Source organism: Podarcis liolepis (assembly GCF_965112155.1).
Source record: "Podarcis liolepis genome assembly, chromosome: 13".
Classification (NCBI taxonomy): domain Eukaryota; kingdom Metazoa; phylum Chordata; class Lepidosauria; order Squamata; family Lacertidae; genus Podarcis; species Podarcis liolepis.
This window is the reverse complement of record NC_139573.1, coordinates 6159142-6173504: the sequence shown is the minus strand read 5'-3', so window position 1 is coordinate 6173504 and position 14363 is coordinate 6159142. Positions and strand designations below refer to the sequence as shown.

General features: G+C 48.9%; 1 protein-coding gene across 1 annotated transcript; it reads right to left on the bottom strand.

The window, feature by feature from the left end:
• Nucleotides 1–1173: 1173 nt before the first annotated feature.
• Nucleotides 1174–7709, bottom strand: CHMP4A (charged multivesicular body protein 4A). The gene is made up of 6 exons (XM_083472872.1): nucleotides 7573–7709; nucleotides 6859–7008; nucleotides 6066–6243; nucleotides 5153–5267; nucleotides 3930–4053; nucleotides 1174–2329 (listed from the first exon to the last, which is right to left on the bottom strand). Exons 1-6 carry the CDS (start codon nucleotides 7601–7603, stop codon nucleotides 2247–2249), a joined length of 681 nt encoding a protein of 226 aa, XP_083328998.1. The 5' UTR covers nucleotides 7604–7709; the 3' UTR covers nucleotides 1174–2246.
• Between the last annotated feature and the right edge of the window lie 6654 nt (nucleotides 7710–14363).

Below are 14363 nucleotides of genomic sequence, written 5' to 3'. Positions count from 1 at the left end.
CGACAGCCGGCCAACATAGCCTTTGGTGGTCGGATTCCCCGGACGTCCACCAAGAGGAGTGCCAGGCTGTGCTGGGACCTTTCCCGCCTCCCTCAGCCTCTGCCCGCTCGCCAAGTGCAGTGCGAACGACCCTCTGTTGTGTTCCTGAGTTCATCTCTTTCCCCAGCGAGGAAATTGGGAGTTTGCAAAATGCCACCTTAGCGATAGCAAGCGTGGCAACGAACAACATGCGGGGTTTCAGCAGGATCTAGGAAGCGGAGGACCAAAAGACAAAGTCGTTGGTCCGTACTGTACAGCCCGCAATGCCTTCCTGTGTTTCAGAAAGGAGACCATTTCAGCCCCATGTGGCTCTTTGAAAATGGTGCCCTTTTAGCAGGTGGCACTGTGGGTTAAACCACTGAGTCTAGGACTTGCCGATCAGAAGGTTGGCAGTTCGAATCCCCGCGACGCGGTGAGCTCCCATTGCTCGGTCCCTGCTCCTGCCAACCTAGCAGTTTGAAAGCATGTCAAAGTGCAAGTAGATAAATAGGTACTGCTCCGGGGGGGAGGTAAACAGCATTTCCGTGCGCTGCTCTGGTTCGCCAGAAGTGGCTTAGTCATGCTGGCCACATGAGCCAGAAGCTGTACGCCGGCTCCTTCGGCCAATAAAGCGAGATGAGCGCCGCAACCCCAGAGTCTGTCACGACTGGACCTAATGGTCAGGGGTCCCTTTACCTTAAAAATCAGGCAGGGCAGTGTATGTGGGGAAGCTTATAAATGATGCAAAGTGAGTAGCAAACACGCCCAGCAAACACCAATGAAAGTGAAGGCCGGGTTCAGAGTATGAGAAAATCTAAGTGCTATTTCTCCACCCAAAATAGTTTAAATTAAGATGTAGCGATGTGTGCTGATAGCTTCCAGTGAGGAATGGGAACAGAGGTCTGGCGGTCGCTCTTAGCTGCGGTAACTGAGCAGAGCCTCCAAGCTCAGGAGCAGTCTATCTCTAATTGCTCGGGAGAGGGCCCAAGAAGGGCGGGCAGTGGCTTCGTTGGGCACATCTGATTGGGCAGCGTGCGGAACAGAAGGACACTGTCCAATCCACGAGGGCGTAGAGAGAGCCAAGAGGGGAGGGGAGGACTTGCAAGAGCGCCGCTTCCCTCCCCAGCCCCGCCCTTCGAACAACGAAACAGCAGAAAAATTTCCGGCCACGTTTATTTTCAGAGTTGTCGTCGTAAAGGCCACTGCAGCATGTGCGCGTGAGAGGGGGGGCGGGTTGGGGTGGAAATCCCTCCCCTTCCCCCTCCGAATTCTTGGCCACGAGAAGATACAAAAAGAAGAAGAAGAAACTAACGACGGAGACGAAGACGAGAGAGAGAGAGAAAAGTTTCCGAAAAGTTAGCGGGTTAGCACAGATCCGAGTGCAAATAACATGTAAACGCCACCCCAAGCCACATTTAAACAGACACGCTGTCGATAGGAACAGAGAAAGAGAAAGAACGTACCTGTTCGCATCAGACCCCCCCCACCCTCTTGGCACAGTTCCACCCACCCTGCTGGGTTGGCATCATCCATCATCATCATTTTTTTAAATTCACATGCTGGTGGGGAGAAAATCTGTAGCATTGGTAAAGAGGCTGGGGGGGGGAGAACGACCAAGGCATGGAGCCCCCCTAACCCCTCGCCCAGCAAAGAGGAGTAGCGAAGGAACACTGAACCCCCCCACAATTTGACACAGGCCCCAATCCCACTCGCAGCGAGTGCAGGGGGGGGGAGAACTTAACTCCGTGGAAACCCCTCTGCCTCACTTCTGGGGAGGGGGGGGACTCGTGCCCCCCTCCCCACCGAAGGCCCCTCACATGTTTACAACCGCGGAGAGGGTCTCGGGTTTGCCTGGGAAGGGCCAAGCACCAAGATACGCTTGCAAAGTTTGGTCCTCGAGTTTTACAGAGGGGTAACGCGGGGGGTGCGGGGCCGGTCTCCCGTTCCCAAGGCAAGCCCCCTTTCCCCTCCCCACGATACAATCTGTTCATATACATATATATATATATTTCATATATATAAATCTGTCTATATAAAACTCTTTACATTCGGCACGTAAGGTTATTTCAGGCAGGGGCGGGGCGGAGGGGGCGTCGGTGTTCACCACCCCTCCCCGAATCTGGAACTGAAGGAGGAAGGCAGGGGAGGGGGAAAGGTCCTCTCCCGTCTCCCAGCCCTCCGAGGAAGGGGAGGGAGGGAAGGAAGGCGGGCGGTTTTCCCACAATGCATCACGACACCCAGGCAGCGAGTTGCTTCATTTCTTCGTCGTCGTCGTCATCCACCGCGGAGGCAGAGGTGGGCACTTTTGAGGCTGGCAAAATAATAATAATAATTAATAATAATAATAATAATAATAATAATAATTTATTATTTGTACCCCGCCCATCTGGCTGGGTCTCCCCAGCCACTGTGGGCGGCTTCCAACAAAGATTAAAAATACATTAAAATGTCACACATTGAAAACTTCCCTGAACCGGGCTGCCTGAACGGAGGGAGGGAGGGAGGGAAAAGGATGAAATAAAAATGTAGACACGGCGCCCCAAAACTTCAACCCTCTTCCAAACGCTCCCGCCTTTACTTAACGCCTTGCCTCGGGGTGCCCGTTTATTTACTGCATTTATATGAGCTTTGAAAACACTCGAACTCAGGACGCAAGGGAGAAACGTGCTAAGAGGAAGGCACGCTTGGCAAACCCTCACTGTGATCAACTCCTGCCCGGAAACCCATGTCCCCACTGCGGAAGGACGTGTGGATCCAGAATTGGCCTCGCTTACGGACTCACTGTTAAAGCTGTGTTTATGGAAGACCACCTTACGTGGCTACGAGTGATTGCCAAAGAAGATACAGTGGTACCTTGGCTTTCAAACTTGATCTGTTCCGGGAAACGGTTCGACTCCCGTAACCATTTAAAAACCCAAGCAGTGCTTCCAATTGGCTGAAGGAGCTTCCTGCACTCAGTTAGAAGCTGTGTCAGACGTTTGGCTTACAAAGAACGTTCACAAACATTCACAAACAGGTTTGCGGCGTTCAGGAGCCAAATCGTACGTGTACCAAGGCGTTTGAGAACCAAGGTACGACTGTAGTGCTTTCAGGCAGACGCCACAAAGTGGTTTGTGTAAGGTTACGGCAAGAAGAACACACACACACACACACACACACACACACACACACACACAGCCTTCTCTTTTAAAAAAGCCACAATATCCAGGCTGGATTAAGACCTTTGGAGACCCTAAGCACTTAAAAACTTTTGGTGCCCCTATACCAGGGGTCTGCAACCCGCGGCTCCGGAGCCGCATGTGGCTCTTTTACACCTTTGCCGCGGCTCCGGGGCGGATACTAGCGAGGGGAGGAGGCGCATTGTGCGCCCTGACACTCCCCACTGTGGCGGGCGCTGTACTGGCTGTGACGTCGCATGGGGTGCTGCGTGCGTTAGTCACGCACCGTCCCGACGTCACCTTCCCGCCCGCTGTCAGATCGCGACTCCGGAGATATATTTGTTTTAAATGTCGCAATGGTTTTGCGGCTCCCAGGTTTTTTTCCCTTCGGAAATGGGTCCAAGTGGCTCTTTTTGTCTTAAAGGTTGCAGACACCTGCCCTATACCTATCCAATTCAAAATATAAGCCGTAAAAAAAATTTTATTTTTCGAAATGAAGCAGAACCTACATTCAGGTAGGAAATGATGCTTATTTTTGTACGCTTCCACTTTACGTTCACTCACTTTCTCCAGATCCTTTTGGGACTGCCGCCCCACACCAGCCAGAGGCATGATGGGAGTTGTAGTCCATTCCCACTTGGAGTGACCCAGGTTGGCCAAGCCAGGGCTTTGAGGAGAGCTGAAACAGCAGGCAACACCATCCCTAGACCCAGGGGCTTGTGCCCACCTCGCTGCCTCCCCAGACCCCCTTACCTGGCACGCTGGGCAGGCGAGAGGCAGGCACGCTGGGCAGCTCAGGGGTCGGTTCCCCAACATTCAGCAGTTCCTTGTCCAAGTCTTCCTGCTCCATCTCTTCCAGCTCAGCTAACAGCTCGTCCTGAGGGCAGCAAAGGCAGGGAGATGAGTAGAAACACAAAACAGGTACCCACTGCCACTTCTCCCCTCCCAATGCCCACTGCCCCACTCCTCTGGGGCTCAGCCCCACCCCAAAGGCGGATCTGGAGAACTGTAACCGAACTCCCTCCTCCACTTTTCAGGAGGGAGAGTTCCCCCGCTTTGAAAATTATTTTTATTAAAGATTTTCTTGGTTTACAAAAGTGTGTGCAATGTCTCTCTCTCATATATATGTATATATTTCCATGTAACATTTTTACAAGTCTGTTTCATTTGTTGAGACATTGGGAAGAAAAGGGGGAAAGAGGTGGAGGGGGGGGGGAAGATGAGAGGGGGTGGGGACGGGTGGCGATGTTTCTACAGTGGTACCTCGGGTTAAGTACTTAATTTGTTCTGGAGGTCCGTACTTAACCTGAAACTGTTCTTAACCTGAAGCACCACTTTAGCTAATGGGGCCTCCTGCTGCCGCTGCACGATTTCTGTTCTTCTCCTGAAGCAAAGTTCTTAACCTGAAGCACTATTTCTGGGTTAGCAGAGTCTGTAACCTGAAGCGTATGTAACCCGAGGTACCACTGTACTTTATGTGGGGTTTTGTGTCAGCGTTGCTTGTGCAGGTTCTTTGCTGTTCACTTGTGTTCCTTTGGTGGTGAGAGAGGTTGGGGTTGGCCTAGGGTGTGGCTGTTCATTTGTGGTTGGCTGTGGTGGTCTTTGTTTTCATGTGTGAATGGGGTGGGTGGGTGTTTTGGATCAGGTTAGCCATATTGATTTGTATGCCATTGGTGGATTTTTGTCATTGTCCTGTTGGGCTGTGTATGTGATAAAGGGGAGCCATACCGGGGTAAAGGTGTCTTCTTCTATTTGTCCCCATGTCAGTTTCAGTTTATTGGTTAATTTTTCTAGCAGGGCTGTTTCCCATACTATTTGGTACCATTGGTCCATGCTTACTCCTGACAGGTCTCTCCAGTGTCTGGTTATGGTGTTTCTGGCTGCTGAAAGTAGGTGGGTTATGAGTTCTTTGTGGTGTAAGTGGGCATTATTGCCTTGGAAGATGTTTAGTAAGGGTCCCCCGCTTTTGACGTTACCTCATCTACGTCGTCCCCAAAGCCGACGGGCTTCGAGATGGCGTCGGAGATCTGCTGTGCGATGTCCTGCTGCTCTGTGATCTCGGCCATCAGGTCGTCCACTTTGTCGATGTCCCTGGAGAGACAGGGTGGGGGAAGAGGGTGAGACACAGCGGAAAGGGGCAGGTGGGCTGCTTTTGCTGTTGCACCAGGAAAGCTCCACCTCGAGGGAAGCGGGGGAGGGCAAAGGAGCTGGAAGACTGAGCAAATCCGAGATCCAGGTCCGAAAATGCGAGCAGCCGCCACGAGGCAAAATCCACAAGGCAGGATTAAGAAGGATGGAGCCAGCCTTTGAAAGGGGAACCTTTATTTAGCCAAGGGCCGCAATCCCACCAGGGCAACTTTCTGGGGGCCACAGGTCTGGACACACACAAGCCTCTCCATCCTGGTTGGAACCCAGTTCAAAGACACAGACCAGCCAGGTAAGCTTACTGGAGGGGGGCTCGGAGATGGCCCAACAAGGGGCGTGGCCTGGGCAGAGGATTCTGGGAGCTGTAGTTTGTTAAGGGCACTGAGCCTCGCTAGGAGAGCCCTATTCCCGCTCACAGAGCAGCCATTCCCAGAATCCCTGGGAAGAGAGAGTGGCTGTTAAACCGCCCTGACAACCATAGCTCTTGTGAAGGGAATAATGCGGAGTCTCAGCACCCTTATCGGACTACAGCTCCCAGGATTCCTTGCAGGAAGCCACACCTGCCAGCACTGTCTTTTAAATAGAGGGCATGCACATGGCCAGAAAGGGTCTCCTCCTTTGCACTCGGGGCTTGCTGCTCCCTCGGCCTTCTCTTTCGCCCTTTCCAGGCTCCACACAAGCACCCCATCTCCCTCCAGGCGGCACAGGAGCCTGCCCTGAAGGCCCCACGGCCTCGGGACCCACATGTGCTGATGGGCTTCCTTCATGGCTCGGGCTGCGTCCGACATGGTCTTGAGTACTTCGGTGTTGGTGGTGGCATTCTCGAGAGCCTCGCGCTGGAACTCGATGGTGGAGAGGGTCCCGTCGATCTGCCCCAGCTGCTGCTCGTAGCGTTTCTTCCGCTTGAGAGCTTGCAGGGCAGCTGGATCGAGAGGGGAGGGAAAGAGGCAATGCGTTATTCTGTTTTTAATATTCAGCTGACAACTGCCCAGAGTGGCACCCAGTCAGATGGGTGGCATATTATTATTATTACTATTAGCAGGCATCAGTTCCATTTGCTCTCTGACACAGCCCACCCCTTAAACTTTACAAACGCTCTATTTCCTCCTCTAAGGCTACAGGGTTCCATTCCTCAGAAATGTAGGCTGTGCTGGAAGCAGGCACACAGCTCCCTAAAATCCCCCAGCTTTCGTTTTGACACTGCTAAGTTTCTTTTTTTATTTTGTGTGTGTTTGTGTGTGTGTGCAATTGAATTTAAATATCACATCACAAAAGTAAAAAGAAAACACACCACTTTATTCTATTTATATGTAACATTTACTTTTTGGTAACATTTTACTTTCTACATAACATATTTTTGCTAACCGGCGAGCGGTGTGTTTTCTTTCCTTTTCTTTTAACACTGCTAAGTTTCTGGTCCTTATGAAAGCACAGCCCCCTCAAAGCTGCTGCTTAAGGGATGAAGGAAATCTCTGTTTTAACCGGCCCCCTTCCTGGACCCCACGTTCCCTGTATCTCCCTCCACTGTTCCATTCACCTCTTTTGTTTTTCGTTCCATGTTTCTTGGCCGACTGAAGTTCCTGCTGGATCTTTTGCTCCAGGAATTCTTGTTTCTTGACAAGCACCTCCTCCGTCTCCCGCAGCTTCTGGATAGCCTCTTGCGGGGTAGGGGCTTTGGCCTTCTTACCTGCAAAGGGCCCCGGCCAGAGAGGGTGGGGGGAAGGGAGAGAAGGGAGAGAGCCAGAACGCCCATTAATCCTCCAGCATCAATCCAACCTATTTGAGAGCCAACAACAACAGGGACTAGAACCATTGCTTGGAAAGGATGGTGCTAAAGGGAGACTGGTCAGCCCACCAAGAGATACCCCAGGTGAATTATGGGCTTTTCCCAGCAGCCATCCTTCTCCTCCATGACTCTCTTGCCCTGCTTCAAAATGGTGGGGGGAAGCTGCCGCCCTACACCCAGAAACTGATCACTGGGGAAGAAGATAAGTTAACCCCCCAAAATAGAGCTTTTTGGAAATATGGTACAGTCCACTCCCCCCCCCGAAAAAGCTTGGAATGAACCCTTCCCCTTCCTTTAATTCGTTTCCCTCCTTTGTTTTTCTCCCTCCACCAAGCCACATTCTTTTCCTCTCCTCCCTCCTCCCCCCAAGACACAAATGGTTTCTCCCAGCTGTCCGTGATCCCCTATGGCGACTGGGCGATACCACCCTCCTTCAGGGTGAGGAATGTAAATGTAGGGGCTCACCCTTCCCGAAGAGCTTTCCCAAGCCACTCATCTCGCCTGGTTGGTAATTCACTGGACTTCCTCTTCCGGCTTCATCCACCTCCCAGCCTTACACCGCCTCCATCCCCCCCACCTATCACATGACAACAGGGAAGGACCAGGGCAAAGGGATACCAGTCTTCCTAGTTCTCTATAGAGACATCAGGTTCCCAATTTGAACTGGCTACTCCTCTTATTTGGAATGGGAGTGGAATTGCATTTTTTTAAAAAAATGGGTTCGACCTAGACTCATTTATTAATTGCAGTTCATTCCCAATGAGGCTAATTAATCGTGGCCCAAGTCCTACTGATTTAATTTGGAATCTAGTGCACATAACTTACTCTGGGATCAACCCAGTGATCAGATTTTTTTAAAAATTTAAAAACAAACAAACATCATGGCTGCTTCAAAGAGCAGCTGCGAAAGGAGAACCTCTCGCCCTGTTTGGATTTTGACAATTGGGATTGGTTTTTAACCATAGGTTCCGACATCGCTCCACCACGCTTGCCCCGCACATGGGAGGTGGTTTTACAATGGAAACCGGAAGTTGAGGTTGCGGTGAGTGTCCAATTAATGGTATCTCTTTGGACCAAATCTGGGCACGGGACAAAAACGTGGGCAGGGAAATCATATGACGTGATGTCTCTCCCTCTCTTCCCCCTCCCTTTCTTAAAGGAGCCGCGCCGCCCTAAAGAACCCCTTTCCAATCCTGAAACAGAATTTTGTAGTCTCGAAATTAAATTATGAATATCCATTTCGTACAGGGACCAAATGATCTACCTGGTTTTATGGGACTGAATCCACATTAATCATTTTGCCTGCAGTTTGAAGGTCCCCACCCCAAGCTGCCCCACCCATCCCATAATAGCGCCCCTGATCTTTAAAAAGCTGCGGGAGATTTCACAATCCAACAGGTATAGCTTTCCATTGTGGTGGGGAGAATTAGGGCTGGGGGCTCCCCTCCTTTTAACACTGATTTTCCATGTTTACTATACCAGAGATGGAGATCCATTGACTCTCCTGTTTTAAGACTCCTATCTCCCATCATCCCTGTTTTATTGGCTGAGGCTGACAACCCAAAAAAAATCTAGAGTCCCCTAGATGTTAAAAGCACTTCTTTGTAATCTGGCTGACATGTCTCTTCCCACTTGGCTCTGGGCATTCACACCTTTTCCTTAATGCAGTGTTTTTCAACCACTGTTCTGCGGCACACTAGTGTGCCGCGAGATGTTGCCTGGTGTGCGGTGGGAAAAATTGAAAAATTCGAAAGATTTTTTTAAAAAATAATGTCACATTTTCGCCCACTAGGCGGGCGCCGGACTGTGTCCACCCTATTTTCCATCCGTCCTGGGTGGGGATCAGATCGGATGGGATCGGATGAGAGCGGACAGGCGGTCCGCTCTCATCCGATTCCACATAGAGAGCAGCGAGGCTCTGACATCTCCCTCTCCGCACACAGTGCGGAGACGGAGCTGTCATCCGCCGGCTCAGCGGGGATCAGCGGATCGATCCCCGCTGAGCAGAGAACAGTCTGCAACGTTTTTGTTTGCCATTAAAGAAAAAAATATTAAACCATGCTTGAATGTCGGAACTGGTTACTAAAATTTTTGAATCCCACCACTGATGTTAAGTGTTTGTGTTTATTTGATTTGAGTTTATTTGATTCCTATTCAAGAGAATTACTTTATATATAGTCAATATAGGCACAGAGTTAAATTTTTTAACATTTTCTAATGGTGGTGTGCCTCGTGATTTTTTTCATGAAACAAGTGTGCCTTTGCCCAAAAAAGGTTGAAAAACACTGCCTTAATGTATTATTGTTGTTTAAATAAAACATGAATTGAAGATGTGATAAGAATTCTAAAGTCTTAGATATATAATAAATGTTCATAAATGTACCAACCAAGCACGTATATAGATCAGCTCAGGAAGACCGACCTGAAACCGTTTTTGATTCCCAAACTGACCAAATGCTTTCTCTGCAAGATCAAAGGAAAATGGTAAAGCCTCCCCATTGTCTTTTCCTTCACAAATCCTGTCTTAAGGGTATGTCTGTGTTCGAATAGGGTGAGCCTGTGACCTGGCCCAGGAACTAAGGCTCCCCTGGGTATCCAATAAAGTGAGCATTAACAGGTAACCTGTAAGACGAGATAAACAACACACTCAGATTTCTGCTGTAGACCGCCTTTTCTGTGATGTATCTGAGGGGTGGTCTTGAGCTCCAGGGCAGGGAATTTAAAATGTCTATATAAGGACAGGCACACCTTTGTTCTGGGTTCCTCCTCCTTTCCTGCGTGTGAGGGGAGCACCCTGTCGCAACAGATCAATAAAGATCAGGCTTACTAGCTGCTTTGCTTCTCAATATTCTCTGGCTGGCCTCTGTTAGTTTCTCCTACCAATAGGGAACCTATGTAAAGACTCTATATGGGCTCTTGGATACCCCATAAGGGGAAAAGGGCAAATGTTTGTTTACAACAAAGACAAGCATGTCTCTGGCCATGTGCAAAGTACACCTTCCCCAGCAGTAACTGCAGCTCAGCACTGTGAGCATATTGAGGGTGAAAGACTGTAGGGCCTGGCCAATGCTTTTAATAATAAAAAAGGGGGGGAGCATTGGGCCTGAATGACCTGATCCTGGATATTGCATTTAAAAAAACAGAAAGCAGAAACAAACCCACACTACTCGTGACTTTTAGGAGATGCATTGCATTGCCTGATTGAAAGAGCAGAGTAAAGATATTGAATCATAGAATCATAGAGTTGGAAGAGACCACAAGGGCCATCGAGTCCAACCCCCTGCCAAGCAGGAAACACCATCAGAGCACTCCTGACATATGGTTGTCAAGCCTCTGCTTAAAGACCTCCAAAGTAGGAGACTCCACCACAATCCTTGGCAGCAAATCCCACTGTCGAACAGCTCTTACTGTCAGGAAGCTCTTCCTAATGTTTAGGTGGAATCTTCTTTCTTGTAGTTTGGATCCATTGCTCCGTGTCCGCTTCTCTGGAGCAGCAGAAAACAACCTTTCTCCCTCCTCTATGTGACATATATTTGAACATGGCTATCATATCACCCCTTAACCTCCTCTTCTCCAGGCTGAACATGCCCAGCTCCCTTAGCCGTTCCTCATAAGGCATCGTTTCCAGGCCTTTGACCATTTTGGTTGCCCTCCTCTGGACACGTTCCAGTTTGTCAGTGTCCTTCTTGAACTGTGGTGCCCAGAACTGGACACAGTACTCCAGGTGAGGTCTGACCAGAGCAGAATACAGTGGCACTATTACTTCCCTTGATCTAGATGCTATACTCCTATTGATGCAGCCCAGAATTGCATTGGCTTTTTTAGCTGCCGCGTCACACTGTTGGCTCATGTCAAGTTTGTGGTCAACCAAGACTCCTAGATCCTTTTCACATGTACTGCTCTCAAGCCAGGTGTCCCCCACCTTGTATTTGTGCCTCTCATTTTTTTTGCCCAAGTGCAATACTTTACATTTCTCCCTGTTAAAATTCATCTTGTTTGTTTTTGCCCAGTTCTCTAATTGCAAGAAGCACAATTCTGCCGGCTCTTCTGTGCATTCCTTTGTTCTCTGCGCTTGGTTCTTAACAAACGTTATATCAATTTTACGCGATAAATAAATGTCTGATCCCACAGTGAGAGAGACAGAGAGGATGTGAGCTTTCACTTGCTCCTGCCTACCTCAGCCAATGAGAAATCAGCAACCCACCAGACAATTTTGGCCAACCTGGAGCCCTCTGGAAGTTTGGGCCTGCAGCTCCCATCAGAGTTCACAGAATGGTAGGATTGTCGAGTTAGAAGGGACCCCAGGGTCATCTAGTCCAACCCCCTGCAATGCAGGGATCTCAACTGAACCATCCATGGCAGATGGCCACCCAACCTCTGCTTAAAAACCTCCAGTGAAGGAGCGTTGTATTCCAAAAAACTGGAAGGTGCAAAGTTGGAAAAGGCTGACACAGGAATGTAGCCTGGGAGTCATTTTGGACTCACAGCTGTCCATGGAGGCACAGGTCAATTCTGTGTCCAGGGCAGCTGTCTACCAGCTCCATCTGGTACGCAGGATGAGACCCTACCTCCCCGCAGACTGTCTGGTCAGAGTGGTGCATGCTCTGGTTATCTCCCGCTTGGACTACTGCCCTGCGCTCTACGTGGGGCTACCTTTGAAGGTGACCCGGAAACTGCAACTAATCCAGAATGCGGCAGCAAGATTGGTGAATGGGAGCGGCTGCTGGGACCATATAACACTAGTAATAAAAGACTTGCATTGGCTCCCAGAACATTTCCAAGCACAATTAAGAGTGTTGGTGTTCACCTTGAAAGCCCTAAATGACTTTGCCCCAGTATACTTGAAGGAGCGTCTCCACCCCCATCATTCAGCCCTGACACTGAGGTGCAGCTCTGAGGGCCTTCTGGCAGTTCCCTCACTGCGAAAAGTGAGGTTACAGGGAACCAGGCAGAGGGCCTTCTCGGTAGTGGCACCTGCCCTGTGGAACGCCCTCCCACCAGGTGTCAAGGAAATAAACAACTAGAAGTCATCTGAAGGCAGCTCTGTTTAGGGAAGCTTTTAATGTTTGATGTTTTATCGTGTTTTTAATATTCTATTGGACAAGGATCCTGCGATCACGTTAAGGGTAGCCATATGTGCGATTGCCATAAAACTTAGGCAACAAGCTGTGCTATCATAACACATTTTAAATGATAATTTTAGGTTATATGTTAGTGACTAAGTTTTAATTTATATATTTTTTAACTGTTGCTATATCTGTATTGTCCCTCTTATACCTAATTGCAAATTCAAATGTATCCCTATCGTGTTTTATGACTTCCTTGATATTGTATGTGGGCTGGAACTGGTCTGTGACCGAAATAATAAAATTCATTCATTCAATATTCTATTGGAAGCCGCCCAGAATGGCTGGGGAAACCCAGCCAGCTGGGCGGGGTATAAATAATAAATTATTATATTATTATTACATTTTTTGGTGACTGCTAAAAATAGTTGTTTAGGCAAGCCTATCCAGAAGCATAGCATGTTGACATGCATTTTAATCTGGTTTTTATCTTGAATGGTTTTTTTTGAATACTTTAGGTATTTCTTCTTAACCAATTCTTTTCCCTGTGATTTCATTGTTTTATTCTGTTTATAAACCACAATCGGCATTGCTGTTCTTGCCTTTCTACAGTCAAGCGGTGCATGAACTTTACAAAGCAGACAACTGAATAAAACTGCCCCCCCCCCCCGCTTTCACAGTGCCTGTCGTCTTCTGCCGGCTGGGCAACTGGAGGGGACGTGGATCAGTTGTTGGGGAACAGCAGCGTGGCAAGGTGTAGGGGTGCAGATATCCAGAGTGTGGGGGTCAGGTGGGATCGCTAGGAGGAATTATGAAAAATGAAGCAGGCCATTGTGTCCATGATGAAAGCATTGCGTTGACTGGGTTTGATTCATTGACAATCGTTTCTGATCGAATCCCACAAGCCTCTCCACCTCTGCCATTTGCTTCCTCTACACCCGACAGGCACGTATCAGCATTCTAAACACAGACCAGTTGCCAGTTGCTTCATCAGGCATCCTGGGTCATATAGTAGGTAGCTTCTTTGATGTAGCTGTAGCTTGGGTGGCGCTGGGGGTTAAACCACAGAGCCTAGGACTTGCCGATCAGAAGGTCGGCGGTTCGAATCCCCGCGACGGGGTGAGCTCCCATTGTTCAGTCCCTGCTCCTGCCAACCTAGCAGTTCGAAAGCATGTCAGAGTGCAAGCAGATAAATAGGTATGGCTCCAGCAGGAAGGTAAACGGCGTTTCCGTGCGCTGCTCTGGTTCGCCAGAAGCGGCTTAGTCATGCTGCCCACATGACCCAGAAGCTGTATGCCGGCTCCCTCAGCCAATAAAGCGAGATGAGCGCTGCAACCCCAGAGTCAGCCATGACTGGACCTAATGGTCAGGGGTCCCTTTACCTTTAAAGGCCAGGAAGGAGATGGTAAATACTCTTTTCCTTGCCATCCTTCCTTCCTTCCCTGCCTGTTTATGACCTCTGGGTTTTGCTGAACGCATTCCTCTAGTCCTGTTTTGTTTACTCTCAGATATGTAAAAATAAAAAAATTCCTTCCAGTAGCACCTTAAAGACCAACTAAGTTAGTTCTTGGTATGAGCTTCCTCTACACCTCTACACCTTGGACAAACAGGCCAAACCTTACGCCAAAGAATAAACGGACATAAATCTGACATCAAGAATCACAAAACAGAGAAACCAGTAGGAGAACACTTCAATCTCCCAGGACATTCTATACAAGATCTCAAAGTAGCTGTTTTACTAGAAAGGAATTTCAGAAATAGACTGGAAAGAGAAGCTGCTGAATTGCAACTCATTACCAAACTCAAAACCATGGAGAGACCTGGTCTGAACAAAGACATTGGATTCTTATCTCATTATACATGACTAAGCCATTTCTCACCTTCTCACCCCTTGCCTTTTCCTGTAAGACCTATTGCAGTCGTTAAGAGTCGTCAACAGGCTCATCTCAGCTATCTGCCAATCTCCCATTCCCACCACCCTTCTGAGTAATACCCCTCCCCACCTTCTCACTATATAGAAGGATCTGGCAACTTCTGTTTCAGTGTATCTGAAGAAGTGTGCATGCACACGAAAGCTCATACCAAGAACTAACTTAGTTGGTCTTTAAGGTGCTACTGGAAGGAATTTTCTTATTTTGACTATGGCAGACCAACACGGCTACCTATCTGTTCTCAGATATGTATGCATGC

Excerpts from the sequence above, each read along its gene's own strand:
- CHMP4A (XM_083472872.1), bottom strand. The coding sequence starts at position 7,603 with ATGAGTGGCTTGGGAAAGCTCTTCGGGAAGG. Across the intron at positions 7,009-7,572 it reads GGGAAAGCTCTTCGGGAAGG|GTAAGAAGGCCAAAGCCCCT; the intron begins GTGAGCCCCTAC and ends GGCCCTTTGCAG. Across the intron at positions 5,268-6,065 it reads AAGGAAGCCCATCAGCACAT|GGACATCGACAAAGTGGACG; the intron begins GTGGGTCCCGAG and ends CTGTCTCTCCAG.